Source organism: Xiphophorus hellerii, chromosome 10, assembly GCF_003331165.1.
Source record: "Xiphophorus hellerii strain 12219 chromosome 10, Xiphophorus_hellerii-4.1, whole genome shotgun sequence".
Classification (NCBI taxonomy): Eukaryota; Metazoa; Chordata; class Actinopteri; order Cyprinodontiformes; family Poeciliidae; genus Xiphophorus; species Xiphophorus hellerii.
Window position 1 is genome coordinate 21,120,507 of NC_045681.1, and position 19,740 is coordinate 21,140,246.

At 39.3% G+C, this 19,740-nt stretch overlaps 2 protein-coding genes across 2 annotated transcripts in view; one reads left to right on the top strand and one right to left on the bottom strand.

The window, feature by feature from the left end:
* The window catches only part of LOC116726769 (arf-GAP with dual PH domain-containing protein 1), a 28,540-nt gene extending 14,795 nt beyond the window's left edge, over window positions 1-13,745 (bottom strand). Inside the window, exons 1-2 of the mRNA XM_032573653.1 lie at window positions 13,285-13,745; window positions 2,816-2,943 (exon numbers count right to left, since the gene is read on the bottom strand). Of these exons, the coding sequence (XP_032429544.1) occupies window positions 2,816-2,943; window positions 13,285-13,375 (219 nt within the window). The 5' untranslated portion in view covers window positions 13,376-13,745. The remainder of the gene's footprint in view (window positions 1-2,815; window positions 2,944-13,284) is intronic.
* Window positions 13,746-15,578: 1,833 nt separating this feature from the next.
* On the top strand, window positions 15,579-17,263 carry cox19 (cytochrome c oxidase assembly factor COX19). The gene is made up of 3 exons (XM_032573672.1): window positions 15,579-15,770; window positions 16,693-16,804; window positions 16,888-17,263. Exons 1-3 carry the CDS (start codon window positions 15,689-15,691, stop codon window positions 16,973-16,975), a joined length of 282 nt encoding a protein of 93 aa, XP_032429563.1. The 5' UTR covers window positions 15,579-15,688; the 3' UTR covers window positions 16,976-17,263.
* The last annotated feature ends 2,477 nt before the right edge of the window (window positions 17,264-19,740 follow it).

The following is a 19,740-nucleotide window of genomic DNA, read 5'->3' on the forward strand; positions in this document are numbered from 1 at the left end:
TGAGGCTCAAATAAAGATACCAGTAGCTTCCTGGAATCTCAGCTGGTTGCTTAGCAACTACATCTTCCCAAGGAATAGTCAGGTGCGTAAACCCCCAGTGGAAAACTTTTGTGGAGTCTCGCTTGCAAACTGGGGATGGCATCAACATGAACATTTGGGCCAATAGAGACAATAACCAATATAAACCTTTTTTTTTTTTTTAGTTGAATTTGATGCAAAAAGACTTTATGAATTTCACAAGGAAATAAAATATCCTTGACTCATATTATCGAAGTTTTTTCAAAAGGTTTCTTACATTAGCGTCTTTGATACATTCACAGAATTTTCAGGCCTTGGTGGCAATAATAATAATAAAGGCCTAATGATTTAATTTAAAAATAAACTTATTTTTTTATTTGAATTTTTTTCTCTTACTGAAAAAAAAGAAACAAAGACAAAAACAGAAAAAGACTGCAGTACTCCTGCCAGCCGGGTAAATTTTCATGAAACCGACATTCATGCCTGGTAATTGCTTAAAAAATAAGATTCAGTAATTGGCAGGTTAGATCAGAACGACTCGTCTTCAACTTCAAACTGGCTCTAAGTGAGGAAACCGTTTATATCTGCAGCTTTTGCTGCACCTTTACTGGAGCAAAGCGGTCTGCTATCCTGCATTATCCTGTAAACGACACCATGTCGACGCATTTCAGTTTCCAGAATACAGGTGTTTTTTTTGTTTGTTTGTTTTTTTTTTATTATTGTTATGGGTTGTTTTTTTTCTGGCATCACTCCCAAACCACCAGTCTGCATTTACAAAGTGTCTTCTGGTTGTCATGGAGACTTGCTGATGAAAAGACACCCCTCCTTGTTGCAGTTCTCCAACAGTGAACTCAACAGACTGTTGACATTTCTGTGCCCTCTAGTTTATAATGAATAATGTGAAGATAAATATGGATCCAAGTCCAGCCTAATGTCCAGTGGCTATAGATCACATGGCCACTGGGCAACCCATTGTTCCCATGGAAACAATGGGTTAATTTAACAATTTAGTGTTTTCCCAAAACTCCTTGATCAACTTAAAAAGCCAAAATGCAAAATTTAAAATAAAATCTTATTTTAAAGTCTGCCTACTTCTCTGCTTGGACTGTTTGCTTACTATGTATTAGTGTAAATGCCACACCCAGTACGGTCTGATCTCCCATGGTAACTTACGAGTGTTTATTCCCAGAGTCATAACACAATCATAAAAATAGTCTGCTAGACATGAACAGTGTATCCAAGATTAAATTACAAAAGGAGCTCAAACTGTGAGAACTGGTTACCATGGAGACCTACTCACACTGACCACGGCTCACACTGTGCTGGTCAGTGTCAGTGTTTGGATGTCTCTCTCTGGTGGTCTGCTCTGGCACACGGTTTGGTTGTTTATTACTCATCCTGATTAACAGTTTTACATATTTCATACTTTCCCGTGGTTAAATAAAGCATACTAAATACACAGTGGAGAAAGTATTTCATTTGTGACTTCAAGTTTTATCAGTTTCATGGATGTCTTTTTTTTTTCACAGATTCTCTTCAACTGTGACGCATTGTATGATTTTTAAATAATTAGTTAGCATCCAGCACAAATTCTGTCTCTCTCAGACCCGTTAGTCCGTCTTTAGGAAGTTTTTAAAGGACTTTTAAGACCACAATGAATGAAATTTAGGAACTGCACTATGACAGAAATGTACGAAAGAAAACTGCATATTTTATACTGTGGTGTAAAATATGCACAAAATGCTCAGAACATCTTATGGGTTGGCAACAGAAGTGAATCAACTTCCCCATGACAGACACAAAAAAGCTAGCTAGCTAAGAAGGGTATAGTAGCATCGAGTTAGCAGTCGCCTCAACCGCCTCAAGTCAACAAACAGGATGAAGATACCTGCGTGCGACTCAAGCATGTGGCAGACAGAAATGTACTGCAAAAAAATAAACTATGTAGAACATAAGAGGTTACATTGTTCTGCCACAACAAAATGTAAGACCTGTGATCTTATTTATTTTTGAAATAATTTAAGACATTCCAAGGCCTCATGAATTTAAGAACTTTTAAGACATTTCAAGGACACCCTGGATTAAGAGGAAGGTGAAGGATCAGGCCACGACTACATGGAAGGCCCAGGGCAAGACCCTGAAGAGGGCTGGGACCACAGTTACCAAGGTTACCACTAGTAACACACTACGCCATCATGCCTTAAGTTCCTGCCACGCATGCGAGGTTCCCCTGCTCGGGCCAGCGCATGTTCAGGTCCAATGTAAAACTTTCTGGTATCAACTCCACTCACCAGTGTTTGGAGGAAGAAGGATGAGAACAATCCCCACAACACCATCCCAGCCGTGAACCATAACGGCGGGACAGGACAGAATATGCAGTAATTTCACTGAACTCCCATGTAGAACCTCACAGCATTCTGGGAGATGTAGGCAGAGGGAAGGCTTTAGCTTTAGCCGCTCAACCTTTCAAGGGTAGCTAAGAACGGTATGAGGCATCAACTAACTCACTCACTCTTTGGTTACCTAGCAACAACTTGAGTAACTTGTGGTTACCTAGCAAACTAGAGCAAGTTGCGCAGGTTTCGCCACCGTGCCTGATAACGACTTATGATACAGGATAAAACTTGAAAGGTCACGTCATCAGTTTGGTATTATTTCAGACATCTAAAACAAAAACAACTAATCAATAATTATCGACTGATGTGAAACGCTTACGTCATCAGCCGTATAGTCCAGCAGGCCACAGTATTTACATTTTCTTTTGTTAAAAAAACATTTATCCTTTCCTTCAGCCCACCTCCACCTCGCTGTCCTCCCACGTGTCCTGCACCCACTTGACCTGGCTGATGTGGGGGATGCTCCGGTGAAGGAGCGAGCAGGCCTGGCAAACGAACACGCCCAGAGTCAGCGACGCCCAGTCCGGCTCTGCGAGAGAGAGAAAGATGAGGGAGAATTAAAGAGGCAATATGGTGTGAGCAAACATGGAGGCGGAAGGGAAGGATGTGAGTTCAGACGGAGAGGCAACCAAGACAACAGGCTGACGGAGTCTGAGTAATAAATACTGGTGCCGGTGCTGGTCGGGGTAATGGAGGGGGGGCACAGACGCACATTTAGAAGGTCGCTGTTCATAAAGCAAGATCGCATTTGATGGAAATCCTATTCGCTGCGGCCCTCTAACAGGAAGCAGACCGCCTGGGATCTGATCAGAAGTCAGCTGAGGCAGTGATCAGGTTAGCTGCATTACCGCGCAGCGGAACACGCACAGGCTCCAACAGGAAAGCAGAGAATTCTCACACACACACACACCCACACACGCTGATGTACGGGCGCCGAGTGTGACCTGGATCTGCGGCCGAACACAGACTGATCAGCAGCTAGAGAACGTGAGGGACTACACCACAACACGGCAGTAGCAGCATCCGTGGGTGGTCAGCAGTGGAACGGTTGAGTCACTCAGTCCCACACACACACACACACACCGACACACCCACACACACACACACACCCACACACACACCCACACACACACACACACACACACCCCCACACCCACACACACACACACACGCACCCGCACACCCACGCACACACATAAAGAGAGAGAACAAATGAAGTGTTCACAACAACTACAGGTAGAAGAATTGAGCCAATGATCGGTCTGAAGCGATTAATCGCGATGAATTAATGATTGAAATAATTGTCAACTAATTTAGTAATCGATTAATCGTTAGCTGGAGTATTCAGAGTTTTGTTTTTTTTAAATGGCCTTTTGGTGAAAAGTCTAGTCAACAGACATAAAGTCAAAAGTGTGCAAATACTTATGTATATTTACATATTTAGCATTTAAGATAAGAAAAACTTTGTCTGTAAATATGTTCTACCGAGAACTTTCTAAGTTGCATAGTTTCAGCTTCACCTGGTTCAAATTCTGTAAGAAAAAAAAATCTTCCTTTTCACCTTTTCCTATCTAATTATTAATTGGTTAATGTAAAAAAAATATTCAACTGGTCAATCCTTCACTGTATTGATGAATCCTTTGCTACAAATGATCACAAATCGTACACTAAAGGAATGCTGTCATTGCATTTTATTATTTAAAAAAGGAATTGAATTGTTTATTTGTATATTTTTAAGTATTTCTAATACTGTGCAGGACAGAAGATGAATGAAAAATCTGTGAATATTAGAATATTGTGATTTTTTGTATTCGATTAATCGTCTGAATAATCGATTACTAAAATAATTGTAAGTTGCAGCCCAAGTCAACATTCAAGAAGAGTGGAAAAATGATGAAGGGTCTACATTTAAGCATTTTACGTTGTTTGTGACTCAGAAAATCCCGCACTTTGAAAGTCTCTCAATAATAACGAATAATTTTGTTTGATAGAAACCCATAAAACAACGCTGCAAAAGTTTTAATGTCTCTCGTCGAAGTGGACTTTAAAATAACTCGGGGATGAAAAAGTTTAGAGACAATGTTGGGAACGGGATTGAAGATTTAAACCTCTTGAGGTTTTCGCCGGCGTTTTAACAAAAACCCACCTCGGATTTCTCCCCGTCGCCCCGGGATTAGCGAGCAAAGCTTCGATCGATGTCACTTTATCTTTTAATCATTCTGGATTGTGATTAAGCACAACTGCACCCAGGCCTCAGTGTGAATAAATCAAACGTCTTTCTTTAAAGACCTGCTAGGCCTCCTGCTTACCAGCCTCCCACACACGCACGCACGCAGACAAACACACACCCACACACACGCCGGCTCCACCACACACCAAAACACGCCGCCTGCCATTTAGCCGTGAGGTCATCTCTGTCTGAGTCAGAGCTTGTAGATGAGCAGGCAGCACTCAGGAAGATTACCACAGCAGGATGACTGACTTACCACACACACACGCGCACCCCCACATACACACACACACACACACACGCACATATATATATATAAACAGAGCGCGATCTTAACAGATGTGTGATTCAAAACAGCAAGCTGAAAGTGTGCTAGTTCCGCACACAGTGACTTACAGTAACAGTCAAACACCTTAAGGGTGTCCAAAGTGTGGCCTGGGGGGCATTTGTGGTCCTTGAAATGATTTTGTTCGGCCCCTGATGACAAGTCAAGAATGGTCAAAATCTGGTCAACAGAAGAGGAAGAACTGATGACACAAAAAAGTTTGACCTTTTGGATACTTAATTAGGTTCTCTCCGGGTTCTCCGGGTTCCTCCCACAGTCCAAAAACATGACTGTCAGGTTAATTGATCTCTCTACATTCTCCCTAGGTGTGAGTGTGTGTGTGCATGGCTGCCTGGCGACCTGTCCAGGTGACCCCGCCTCTCGCCCGGAACGTTAGCTGGAGATAAACACCAGCTCCTCCCGACCCCTCTAAAGGACAAGGGTGTTAGAAAATGGATGGATGGATACTTAATTATAGAGATATTTCATTTTAAATATGTGTTTATAGTTCAGCAGGTAAAACTAAAAACAAAATCACAGTGAACTAAGTTTTGCATCGTTTTATTTAATACATTTTGTGGCCCAGCAGTAGTTTAAATGTGACAGTTTTCGGCTCCCGGGGTAAAAACGTTTGGACATCGCTGCCATAACTTATTTGTAATTTATTGATTTTTGTCAAATTACAACCGTATCGTTTTAAGACGTCGCAGGAAGCAACGTCTGCCTGGCTGTTACGCGTGATGCTGCCACCACCATGTTTCCCATTGAGAAATTCTGCTCAAAGAGGGATGGTAATATATATTTTTTTTATTTAAAAAATAAATAAGTAAATAAAATAGAATACACTGAACTAAGTCTGAAATTTATTTTTTTTTATGGTCCTGTTGCACCTTGGCTTCTATTGCAGACTATAACAATAATACTTAATAAAAAATGCCTGTTTTTTTTGAACACATCATTTGAATGTCTGGATGCAAATGCAGACGGCCATTTGCATCCTGGCGGGAATTAACCAGCTGGTCCTGTCCGCTGAGGTCGCGACCCTTACACTAAACAAAACACCAGCGCACAGGAAGATGCTGTCGTTCCATAAGCTCCTTTGATTTCACTTAACGTGTGTTACCTTCGGTTCTAGGTGGCTGTGGGGGATTTGATCAAATAATATGTTTTCTTTTCTCACATTTTACTTGCCTTGAAAAGATGAAACTTAATAATTACACATTGTCTTTGATTATTCTATAAATGTACAGACTGTATTGACTTTGTTGCTCCAACTTGGATAAGAAGCTCTTTTTTCTTTTCTTGCTAGTGACATACTTCATAGGAAACACAGAGTCGTGTAGCAGCTCAGAAGTTAAAGGTAAGTGTAGGTAAAGGTAAATAAGAGGTGTAGAATTTCTACCTCGCCTTTATGAATCCAGTACAAACACTTTAACATTAGCATGAACTACAGTGGGTCTATAAATAGAAAACATTTAACTTTTTTCACCATCTTTTCGCTTTCAAATTTGCAGTGATGGTTATCGACATAGGAATAAAAGTGTCTACATATATATTTATCGCTCATTTAAGAGCTAAAGGGAAGAGAATAGTTTTAAATAGAGAGAAATATTAACATATTTGTGTTGTAGAGGCAGATGGAAACAACACACAGTTTATTTTAAGCTACATGCTGCTTAGAATAAACAACTGTACAAGAGCGAAAATCCACTTGTACCATCCAAGGCTGTGCGCCGATGATAAAATGCCGTCTGGACTTAAGCTCTGTACATCCTCTACAAGATCCGAAAAATTTGCTCTTAACTCGAGAACAAGAGAAGAACTCTTGCTGGCCAGGAAGTTTCATACCTCTAAAAAAAACTAAGGCGCAGATCTTCTAGCAGGCAGGCTTCTTGGAACATCAATATTTCTCAAAAGCCATGGGTAAGAGAAAAAGTGTAGCCCAGAATGTGTGTCAAAAACAAGCTGCAGGAACTCCCAAACCAGAACAGGAAGAAAAAACCAGGGAACAAAGAAAGTACGGAGCGAAGGAATGAGCAAAGCAACGAACAAAGGAACGAACAAAGGTATGAACAAAGTAAGGAGCGAATGAAGGAACGAACAAAGGAACACATTAACGAAGGAATGGAGAAAGGAAGAAACGAACGAACAAAGAAGGGAACAAAATGAAGGAACGAACAAAGGAGCCAACGTTCATTTAACGTTGAATGAAGCAATATTGAATGAACGCTCCTTCATTCAATGTTCTTTGTTCGTTGAATGAAGGAACGAACAACGAATGAACAATGGAACGACTGAAGAACGAAGGAACAAACGAAGGAACGAATGAACAAAGCAACAAGCAAAGGAAGAAAGCAACGAAGTAAGGAATAAATGAAGGAACTAACAAAGAAACCAACGAAGGAACGTACTGTACTTATGATTTAGTCCGACAGAGTGTACTTTTGCTGTCTTCACCTCAAAAATAAACATTTCATTGCCTAAAGTGCGATTAGGTTAAAACAGCTAGCTATGCTTAAGCTTGTAAGATGAACAAGAATATTTATGAGTAATGTATCAATACAGTTACTACTTGACCATAATTATAAAGATCTTACTGTGTTAACATCAACCCAAACACAGCAACTCCCAACTGTAATGAGCTGGAATCGTTTCTCACAGATTTACCAGCAGTTCAGAAGCTACAGAACATGAAGAAATTTTGGAATCCTGCTTTTTTCCAGAGTAAACAATAAATATCAAACCAGTAACTCACAGAGTGATATCCTAGAATGGCTTAGGCCTCACATCCCCATCCAAGATGCTGCTGGGGTTTTTCTCCCCCCTTTTTTTTTTTTTGCGTTTCGACAAACATCTTCCCCACCGCCTCAGAGGACTGCTGAGCCCTCTGAGGTGGGAATAACTCATCTGTGCGTCCTTCACAGAGGTCAGCACTGCGACGCTGCTGAGCTATAGAGAAACCCCGCCGTAGCTCCCAGCTCAGCCTCTCATCAAAGCTCACCAGCAAAGTTAGAGGTTGGGGGGGGACAAAAACAAAAAAACGCATAGGTAAGGAGGAAGAGTGACTAAGCATAAAAAATCAATGAGCAGTTTACGTTTATGTGTTTTTCCAATCCATCTAAAAGTGTTTCTGTTCAGTAAATGGATGGAGGGGATACAGGAAGACTGGCAGAGAGGTCAGCCAGGTCGCCGCTGACGACGAAATGCCCTGGTTTTACTAAGGAGGCTGTAAATGCGCAGTATGTGACGTCATACAGCACCCTGACTTCTCGCAAATTTGATTAAACTGCTGCCAGAGTCGAGATGAACTCAGCTCGTGTATTTGAATTTGTCTTATTCCCAGGGTTTAATTAGGCCACCGCCCAGCGCAAACAGATATGCTTTGTTATCAAAGCAGCTAGGGCTGCAATTAACGATTAGTGTAGCAATCGACGATTAATCGGGTAAAAAAATTTGTTTTTGCCACATTCTGCAGATTTTTCATTTAACCACTTAAGCCTTTTTTTAGATAAAATATTAGAAGTACTAACACTTCTAATAAAATATACTTCTAATATTTTATCAAAAAAGATAAATGTTTTTTATCTTATTTTTATCAGTTGCAAATAACCGTTGCATCAGTTATTTGCAACTGATAAAAATAAGCAACTAATTCAATTTTTCAAACAAGAAAATAGACATTTCATTGCCTAAAATGCAACAACATAGCATTCCTTTAGTCTACGCTCAAGTTCTAGGTGGAACGTATGTACAGACAAAGGTTTTTTTTTTTTTTAATCTTAATCGCAAACTGCTTAGAGTATGTTGTTCTTTCAGCAAATTGATGTTCTTTGTGTATTCCAGTTTAAGATTAATCGATTGCAAAATTAGTTAATGACTATTTCAAGAATCCGATTAATCACTGTGGCACTAAAAGTAACACACACACACCAACACTCTTCTCATGCTTATAATCTAAGCTAGTTTTCTGTGAGCGCCTACAAGCAGCAGCACAGCCCGACGTTTTCCACTTACTGATATGGAACCAAACGTTTTCCAATCCTGTACTTTTGACCAGTCCGTAATGAAAATGTGATTTAAAACGTTTCATCTCTCCTGGCCGTTGGAGAGCATTTACAATACCCCCTCACTTATGGACAGTGAGATGTGTGTTCAACCTGCAGTAAACTGAGCACTAAAAACGGTTGCTTGCATCATCGTCAAAATCCCCTATACCCACATGGCTGTCGGTTTATGTTGCATTCTGTTTCTGCACATTTGTGGCAGGAAGTTGACATAAAGTCATCACTGACCTCATGTCAATGATGACATAATAATGAGTTTATTGGGATTTTACGAAAACAAGTGCGGCCCAGAAGCCTCCTGTTTATGATGCCCATTCCCATTCAATAACAAAATATTATCCCATCAACTATTTTTTTTTCTGATTTCTTTTATAGACAGAATTTAAACAGGGGTAGCTTTGTTTTAAGACCTTAGAGATAAATAAGAAAAACTACACTTTTTAAAATAAACCAAAGCTATTTACAGTAGGAACTTTAACATAGATTTAGAATGTCTGTCATGGTATTATTCAAACTCAGTATCTGAAAATTGATCACAACATACAGATTTCTAGACTGTAAAAATGGGTGGGACTGTCTGGTATTAGGGGTATACTGGTGTAAAACATGTCTGTCTATATCAATATCCAATATGAATATTGCTGTTATGGCTGATGCACAATATTATTTACATTATATCTATTGGTAGACAGGGACTACTTGGTAATTGTACGTTTGGAAAAACCAAAAAACAGCTGTGGGGTTCCTCAAGGCTGTATTCTCGGCCTACTTTTAGTTAACATCTATAGGATCCCACAGCTGAGATGATAGAGAACCACAAGTTCTCTCACAATGTTTATGCTGATGATGACACACGAATTATATCACTGTGTCACTACATAACCACAGTCCCTACACTCACTGAGTCATGGTGTTGATAATCTCAGTGACCAAATGGGTTAGAAAATCCCATAGCCTTTCAAAGAAAAGATAGAAGTCATTGCTTTTGGACCCAGAAATCAGAGGGATTAGATTCAAACAGACTAATTCAATGGTCTTGGGTCGAAATACGTTTCAGAGTTTTTGTCAAATGTGAATCATGTTGAGCCTTCAGTTTGTCAGAAACCAGGTTTCTTAATGTTCCCAGCAGTAGAAGTAAAAATAAAGTTTTTGAACCATTCCAGGGCTAAAAATTAATCTCCGATGCGTTTCAGTGGCAGAGGTCAATAACAACACTTTGCCTTTTTGTTGCTATGCAATTTATTCCCCAGCTAAGACGGGTTGGCATGGATTGGACGGGTCAAAACATTCTACGGCGTTAGCATTCCGTATACCGTTCTGTGAAAATGTTGTTTCCCCCTTACAGATTTCTTCCGTTTTCCATTTCTGTTCACACTTAAAAGTTTAGAATCATCAAACCAACTCTAGTATCATAGACCATCTGAGTAAGCATAGCGTGCTTTTAAATGATGATTTCATTTGTTAAGGCACAAAATGCTATCCAAACCATACTGTTCCTGTTTAAAAAAACGGGGGGAAAAAGGAATTGAGTCATAAAAACCCAACATGTCACTGAGCCATCCGTTGGCGCCAATGACTGCCGTCAATGAGTCTTAAATCATGTCCACGATTTACTAAGATTTACTTCTTCAGAAGTTTTTCATGTTTAAACAACAGCCTTATAAAAACAGAATGTATCACACACAGCAATGAAGATACCAAATGTTCATACAAAATAAAACTCCAACTTTACATGAATTAAAACAAACTGATCTCAATTTGATTTTGTTTATTTTTGTGAAACATGCACTTCTTGTTTTTCACCTTTTAAATGTACTATTCAGCTGGACTGAAAAAGAGGATCAAATGATGTTTGTTCACATAATTTCCAAAAAAAGTAGGTAAAGTTTCTTACAATACACATTATTTTTCTATACCCATACGAGCAACATCCTTCTGAAATATAGTTTAAAACTACTCTTATAGTATTCCTATTGGCTTCCTTTTATGAGGTGAGATAGTACTGCAAAAGCATTTTTCTTCCCTAAAAGAGGCAGATAGATAGTAGTGAACCAGACAGCACTCTGTCCCCATGCTGGGACTGAGCCACCAAACTAGCATCAATAATTCATGTCCTGACCATTAGGAGTTATGAATTATAAGCTTGGGAGTTCCTGGTAACAGAGAAGAGGGTTTGCTGTACTTTTGATTGATCACTGAGTTTCCTTACGGTTTTTATTTGTACTGCCACTTGTTTCCTTAAATGCCTCATGAAGGTAAACATGGAAAAATGGTTAATTAGCCATATAAATTACTATTCAGCTAGTTTTATTTCAATGAAATCAGCAGTAGAATGTTTTGATAGTTGTGGTGTTATGTTCAGACAGAACCTTACAGGGTATTTAGCACTAAATGACTTTGGAGATACAGGAAGGAACGGACAGGAGATTCAAGCTAGCTAGCTGGTTTCAACCTAGCTAGCTAGCCATACTGGAACCGGTTCCAAAGCAGACTTCTGCCTTCTGACACACAATTTTCTGACCCACAAATTATTTCCATGTTTTAAAAAGCACCAACCATTACTCGTGTTGGCCACTCTTCCAAATATTGAATTAGCATTAACAGACGTCTCGACATTTGGCTCGGCACTTCTCTCTCCGAAGGAGAGAATGATTTTTCGCAGCACAGCCAATTTCCTGCAAGTTTCACAGACTCAAACTGGCGCATTACATATGTTGTCGTGACCAAACGTTAGCGATTATGTAAAATTTTAAATCTCAACAGTGTCCACAACTCCAGGAAGTAATCGTTCCTCAATAGCCCAGGGTCCAGAACCTCTGTACGAAGCAAAGAAAAAGAAGCTGGTTTTACCAGGCTAACCCAACATACTAGCATGTTTAAGTGTTCAGTGGGCCACATGTCTGTGCGCTCATTAAAAATTAGCCTTATAGCTAAAACTCATTCAGCAAAGAGTACAAAGGGGCAGAAAATTCACAAGTCATTAACTATGACTTTAACATCAGTACTCTGGAATCACCTGAATGTCTTCGGTGGAAAAATTATTTATTTCTTACGATTGTTGAAACCTTTTGATAATAGATGTTTCATGGCCAAAATAGCTGCAAAAATCAGGTCCCATGTCAAGACCCTACCCTTCACAGATGGTAAAAACATATCGGCCAAAATAAATAAGAATACTGATCAAATTTATTTATGGCAATAATACCAAATGTAGTTAGGCTTGGAGATAAAAACCTGCCAATAAAATGGATGGATGGATGGATGGATGGATGGATGGATGGATGGATGGATGGATGGATGGATAAACCTACAGACGGAGGGATATGGAAACCTATAGATGAATGGATAGACGGATGAATAGGTGTATGAAGGGATGGATGTGGAAACTTACAGATGATGGAGGAGTAGATGGATGAATAGATAGATGCGGTGCAGATATCTGGTCAGGTTTTGTTCTCCATGGCGACCAATAGCACCCACAGACCCAGTGAGAAGATCTTCTCCTCATGTCTGATCTCAGGCTGTTTCCCCTCCACCTGTTCAGGGACCCCCGCCCTGACAGAGCTATCTATCTGATTCTGCTGGAGTACCACTGGCTTCAGAGACGCACACACACACACACACAAACACACGAACACACACTCAACGAGAGCCATGCCTCAGAGAGGCTGTGAGCAAAGCCAAAGCATCCTGGGAGGGCTGGGCTCCCAGCACTGGGCGTTCAGCCCGTACTGGAGCCTTACTGGTTAACTGCCACAACAGAGAGGACAAATAGGTACGGGATGGAGGGAGGAAATCACAAAAGAGAGAATATGGACTGAAAAAAAATGTATCTGTCAGGAACTGGAGCATATAGAAAAGATTTCCAGCTAAAACAAATAGCAACTGTAGTGCAATCCACACAGAGAGTAATTAGGGTACAAGCTGAGGTGCTGACAGTGGATAATAACAGACCACACATTGACTACACACAGTTAGGCAAAACAATGACACACACACAAAGATAACACCTTTATGGATTTATGATTCAGACTTAAGTCCAGAGTCCATCCTCTTCTAACTATAATAAAGAAAACCATTTTAGATTTCTGCTTCTTTACCTAAATGGACCAGATAGGAAACGTGAGACTTATTAGCTGTCTCATCTCCCCTCCTCCTCTCCCACATTAAGTCCCCACGGTGCAGCCGCCGCATGCTCAGCCACCGCCGGCTTCAGGGAGATGGGGGAGCGGGGAGCGGGGAGCGTCCTACCTGGGTTGCCGCAATCAGCGCACATTTCGTTGCCAGGTTTCTCCAGCACGTCCTGCAGCCGCAACTTGTTCCCGTCCGCTTCCAGCGCCATGGCGTGCGTCTTGTCGGTCCAGCCTCACCGCGGTGGGGTGAAGCCTGTCCGAGAACATCCGCCGCCGGAGCCCGACAGACAGACAGACGGACGGACGGACGGACGGACAGTCAGAGCGGGAGATCACCTGTCACCTCCGGTCTGAGCTGGAGCGGCGGAGACCGAGTTATCCGTGCCGACGAGCCGCTGTCTCTGATTACTCTGGCACCTTGTATCTCTGACTGCATAATAATGAAGCTTGAAGAACAACCACCAGAGCCTCCTCCACCTCCTCCACCTTCTCCCTTCTTCAATAAAAGACGTTTAGAAGTGAGACATCTAGCGGCACAATACGTAAATTGCACTCAGTAAAACGAAATTTAATACAAGAATTGGATAAAGACGTGAGGTGGCGTTGAATTGCTATTTTAAAGGTGTCGTCCGTTGTACCTTCATCACCTCAAAATAAGTATAAACGAGTAGAAACAAGACATGATTTGTTAATTGTTCTGCTTCGTAACTATAGGCTAACTGCTACTAGCAATACAAGCTAATAATATTTAAACGTACGTCGTGTGCAGTTAAAAATGCTCAGTGTGTGGATTTGATGAGATACAAATTGAGAAATGTGTGAATATAATTGCAGTGGCGATCCCAAGAGAGGGGCAAGGGGGGGCCATGGCCAAAGCTGGAAAAATGCCGGCCATTATTTCGTGATTAGTTCATACAAAGGCATACAGTCATCTTCTTCAGTCCAGACATAAATGTAAAACTAAATAAATAAATGTGGAAAAAAATATATACATTTATTTACTAAATGAATAAATAAATATATAAATAGGAAATTATTTTGGTGTCACATTGAACTGTTTTTGCTAGTCTGGTCTGGTTACACTTGGGAACATTATTTGGTGGCTCCACTGTAGTAGTTTTTTTTTTTTCTGCAGCCATGGCAAATGTTTTCAATGTAGTTGAGGCTGGTGGTTCTCAGCCTCACAGCTTAACTACCTGTTGCAAATAAAGTCACAAAGGAAACTTGTGGGCCAATTTAATCAGAGATTATCTTCTCAGCTCACTGTTGATGTTGTGAACAAAAAAAACGTAGCTGTAATAAAACTTTCCTGAGCTTTTATTTTATTTGAAGTCCACACTGAGTCACTCAGAGGTCTGTTAAATAAAAACATTCTAATAGATTAATGTCTAAATAATGAAAGATACTTTGTTAATTTATGAAAATCTTTCAAATGTTTGGGAAAGCCCGCATTTATAAGATCATAATTTTGCTTGCTTATTACATGTTAAATCACCTTTCTTGTCTCCCATTTTGACAATAAAGGAATATCTGCAGATATAAAATGTTTCACACAAGTCAAGAAAGTTTAAGAATACATATAAAAAGTATCTTTTCTTAATTTTAATATTCTGGCATTTAAGATGAGAAACATTAATTAAAACACTGAAACATTGTACTATGAGTGTTAAACATAAAGGTCTTACTAAACACTTAAATAAGTTAACTGAACTGAACTCCCCGCAGTATAACTGGGATGATAAAAAAGTTTTATATATATATATATATATATATATATATATATATATATATATATATATTTTTTTTTTTTTTTTTTTTTTTTTTTTTTTTGCCCTGCGACAGACTGGCGACCTGTCCAGGGTGAACCCCGCCTCTCGCCCGGAACGTAGCTGGAGATAGGCACCAGCAACCCTCCCGACCCCATTAGGGACAAGGGTGAACAGAAAATGGATGGATGGATGGATATATATATATATATATATATATATATATATATATATATATATATATATATATATATATATATATATATATATATATATATATATATATATATATATCTTTACAAGTTTGACATGTTTGTTTTGTCCATTTCACTTATATCCTTAGGTTACAGTTTTTACTCATCTGAAATAATGAAATAAAACCAACTGCTATATGCCTTTGAAGTTCCCCATAAAAATAACAAATCAATAATTAACTCGTATTGAGTTTCTTTCACCAGTCAAGTTCACAGAATAGCTAAATATATTTATATTTAGCTATTCTGTGTGGCTTTGCGCATTTACTGGTGCGTATTTAAGCCAGATACAGTAGTAGCCTTCAATGCAAAAACATGAAACAAACATCGATGTAATCTGTTATCGACACTCGGCGCGATGGACTCGATTATTCATGTCTGGTTGCTGACACCAAAACAAAACGTCACATTCCGCGACGGCAGGGTCGCAGCCTTGTTTAGCTCTGAAGCCGCAGCTTCTCCGGTTCAGATATTCTTCTTTTCCTTTAATATAAACGCAAACATGTCGACCGCTATGAATTTCGGCTCGAAGAGTTTTAAACCTCGGGCTCCGGATAAAGGCTCCTTCCCTCTGGATCATTTCGGTGAGCGACTGTTGCGTCGTTCTTCTGGTTAAACAACACCTGTGACCCACCATTGACCCTTACCTGTAATTTATGTGTTCAACAGGTAGTTTAATCATTTTCAAGTTATTCGGTCCATTTAATGTTGTATCTATAAAATACAGAGCAAAGCTCACAGCTATTTTTTTTAACAATTAGGACTGTTTTTAGTAACATAATTATCAAAAATGTGCAATAGAAAACAGCTTGAAACTATGATGGTGAATTATTTGCCACCATCAAAGTAGAAGACAGAGAAACCAGCACAGCAAAAATAAAAATAAAAAATAACATAAAAATAGTGGCTTTTTTAGATCTTTAAAAAAAAAAAAGAAAGTAGTGTTTTTTATGTATACATTTCTATATATATATATATATATATACACAATATAATTTTTTTTTTACAAAAATAAACTTTTTATATGTCTGTATGTCTGTACATACAATAAAAAGATAAAAATAAAATGTTTGAAAAATGTAAAATATAACTAAATTATATATACATACACACATATTTTTTTATATAAGATAAATGCTACAAAAAAAGGTACATTTTTAAAAAAACGCTTCATTAAATTAGAATAGTTTAGTAACTAGAGATACGTATTAGATTCTGAGCCAATCACAAGTAGCCCAGATTTCTCAAAAGCAGAACTTCATTATAATTCAACAAATGATAAACAACTACACTAAGGGGGGCAAACTAAACAAAAAACTAATTTATTTAATTAAATCCACAATCCGAGTTCTTTGATTCCTGGTCTTAAACGGCAGAAAACGAGCCACAAACGACAAACTGCAAGTGAAGGATGAATAACAGCATGAATATTAGGTCTTATTTAGAATTGAGCGTTTCTGTTGCATCCTAAAACATCTGTGGTGACGGGCGAACTCTTCTTCTCAGGAGAGTGTAAGGCCTTCAAGGAGACGTTCATGCAGTGTCTGAGGGAAAACACCTTTGACAACTCAAAGTGCCGGCTGCAGTCCAAAGACTATCTGGAGTGCAGGATGGATCAGTAAGGAAGCCGCTCCACTCGTTGCCCTTCTGTCTCTGAACGGTTAAGACAAACTGAGCTCCGTGTTTTCCTGTGTTTTCCAGTCAGCTCATGGCCAGGGAGCCTCTGCAGAAACTGGGATTCAAGGACTTGATGGATCCTCCTCCCAGCCAAGAGGGATCCAAACCCTGACCCGGTGTCGCTTCCACCTGGAGTCCCTGTGAACTCAAAGTATCCGACTTCCTGTTGGGACGCCCTCCGGAACCACACGTATGGTAGAGAGACCGCAGTGTGAAGCGAAGGAGGGCTTAAGGACTGGGAACGGAGGCCGTGGAAGCGGACACTGGGTTGAGATAAGCGACTGCGGATTGTAAAATAATGTGCTGCATGAACAGAAAGTGCTTAATATAAAGAGCTGATGTTTTGTTTTCGTCAAAATAAAGTTGTTCCTTTTTTTGTTGCTGTTTGAGAAAGAGAAAATGGTGGATTTGAATTCAGTGCTTTAGGCTAACTAATCCAACTACATGCATCTGATTTTAAATCAGCTCAACTTGTTTATAGAAACGTTTCTCAACGTCTGCTCTGTTGATGATCCGTCGGCACAACGGCCTCTTAGGGGCAGATGGGAGAAAAAAAGAAGAAGGGAGGAGTAAATTTCTACCAAAAATCTTTGTTTTCAAGCTTTTATTTCTGTTGATTCTAATTACAGTTGCTGAAAACATGACATTTAAGATTAGAGCATTACAGAAGACCAAATAAAGAATATATATTTAATACGTAAATGCGGATTTAATGAAATCAAAGAGGCTGAAAACGTTGAAAATGTTTGCATGTTTGAAAATGTAATGTTTAATACCTGCTTGAAGGTGGTTGTTGTTTTTCAAAAAGTACTTTTATTGCGACATACTGAGCCTCATTCAACACAAATTCTAATTGAACGGATGTGTTTTTATTATAGGACTTGAGATGTAACATTCATTTATTAACATAAGTTTTAACTCACATTAAGGCATATTTGGTGACTGAACTATTACAAAATTCCAGTTCCGGGTGTTTTTAGAGGAAAAGCTACCAAAAGTAGCATTTTCCTTCATGTTGGCCTGTCACACAAAATCCCAACTTATATTATTTAATACATCATGGTTTGTGGTCGTAACATGAAAAAGCATAAATGTAACACAGCACTGCGTTGGTGTATTTGTAAAGTGATTTACACTTTTCAACGTTTTCAGGCTTTTTGTAAGCCACCAACATACTGTACATCCCATGTTAAGGAAGCAGGAACAGTTTCTGATTCAGGCTCAATATATTTCCTTTCAATGCAGCCGTGTTTCCTCGCTTCTGACTCGCAAAGACATCCACTGCAGGCAGATGCATTTTCATCTCAGACAAAATGATTCCAAACTTTGCAATTTTCCATATTGTGAGCACAAAGCTGGTAAAAATTCAAAACCGAAAATATGTTTGTTTGAATACTTTCCACTGGGAGCGGCAGCGAGAATTTAGATGAAGAAATTATGCTGTTATTGTTTCTGGACGACAGTTTTGCTCCTACACTAATTTCAACAGGACACAATTCGGCTGTTTTGAATATTATTTAAGGGTTTAGCTTCTAGAATTAACTTTTTTTTTTTCCTAAAGAAAGTGGCACTTAATACATAATTAATCCCACATGATCCTCAGGACAATGAGGAAAACATTAGACTTGTTAAAAAAAATAATAAGTAAATCAAAAAGAAGCAAAGGGTGTACTTATTTTATTAATTTGTTTGTAAGACTCTAGAAATATTAGCTAATTAGCTTAAAAGTAAGCTCTCAGACATTTCAGCAAGAAAGATAATTCAACTCTGATTAACATTGCAGATGTTTATACTAGTTTTCCTGATTTTAAACTTTTACAGAATTGACACTTATAAGAGCAAAGGCTGTAAATACAGGACAACTCTGGACAGATGATTCTTCTTTTTTTTTTTTTTTAAAGAAATTAATTGTTTAAAAATTCATCCCAACTGCGGGAGACGACAAAGTTGAAACTGATACCATTGGATATCCAGTACCTCCAGATGCATTATGGGTTCTGTAGGCCGCTACAGCCCAATTCACAGCACAGTGCAGTTTATTCCTCTCTGTGGAGAAAACAAATGAGTCCATGACATTTGAGCAACTTCCACATGGTATTGGTTTCTGCTCTGAATTTGGGTTTATTGTCTAACATCAATGTTAACACTTACAGCGGATAGTGTTTCAAGTCTCGTTGGCAGCCAGCTTGCTTTTGGATCCACGCAGTATGAATTGTTTGAGACAGTCACGAAACTGTGCAAAGGAAAGAAAAACAAGAAATGTGAACACATATAGATGGAATAACAGTGCAATGTGAACGGAATCTTGACTGAATTCCAAATCTAGATTTTTTTTAATTGTTTTTTTTTTTTTTAGAATCCAAAATTGGGGGGGGGAAGCAGCTTGTACAGAGCGATTACTTACATGAAGGCATGCACTTTGCAAATGTTAAGTGAGTACTCCCTCTGTTCGTAGCAGGCCCGGACCGCTTCTCTGATGGGGGCAACCGAGATTTCCACACAACACGAGAGATCAATTCCAGCATGAAAAAAATATGTATCCACTGTCCCGTTTTTCTGTCCTGCAATGCAAAACACACAGAGCGGTTCAAAAATGGGGGGCTGGGGGGGTCCATGAATCCGGGTTTTGTCACAGAGTTATCAATGCGTGATGAGGCCTAAAGTCGGAAGCCGATAAAAGAGGAAAACGGAAACTGAACTCACCTTGTGCACGAAGGAAGAGCAGCACGGTAGCACAGATTATAGCTACTTTCCAGTTTGCTGAGGAGGACATCTTGGAAGTAGAGAAAAATAGAAATAAATCAGGGAGATGTAGAGTCGTTTAGTAGTAGTCTTTTAGTTCTTGTTTTTCAGAGTTACCACTGAGCAGCAGTGAAG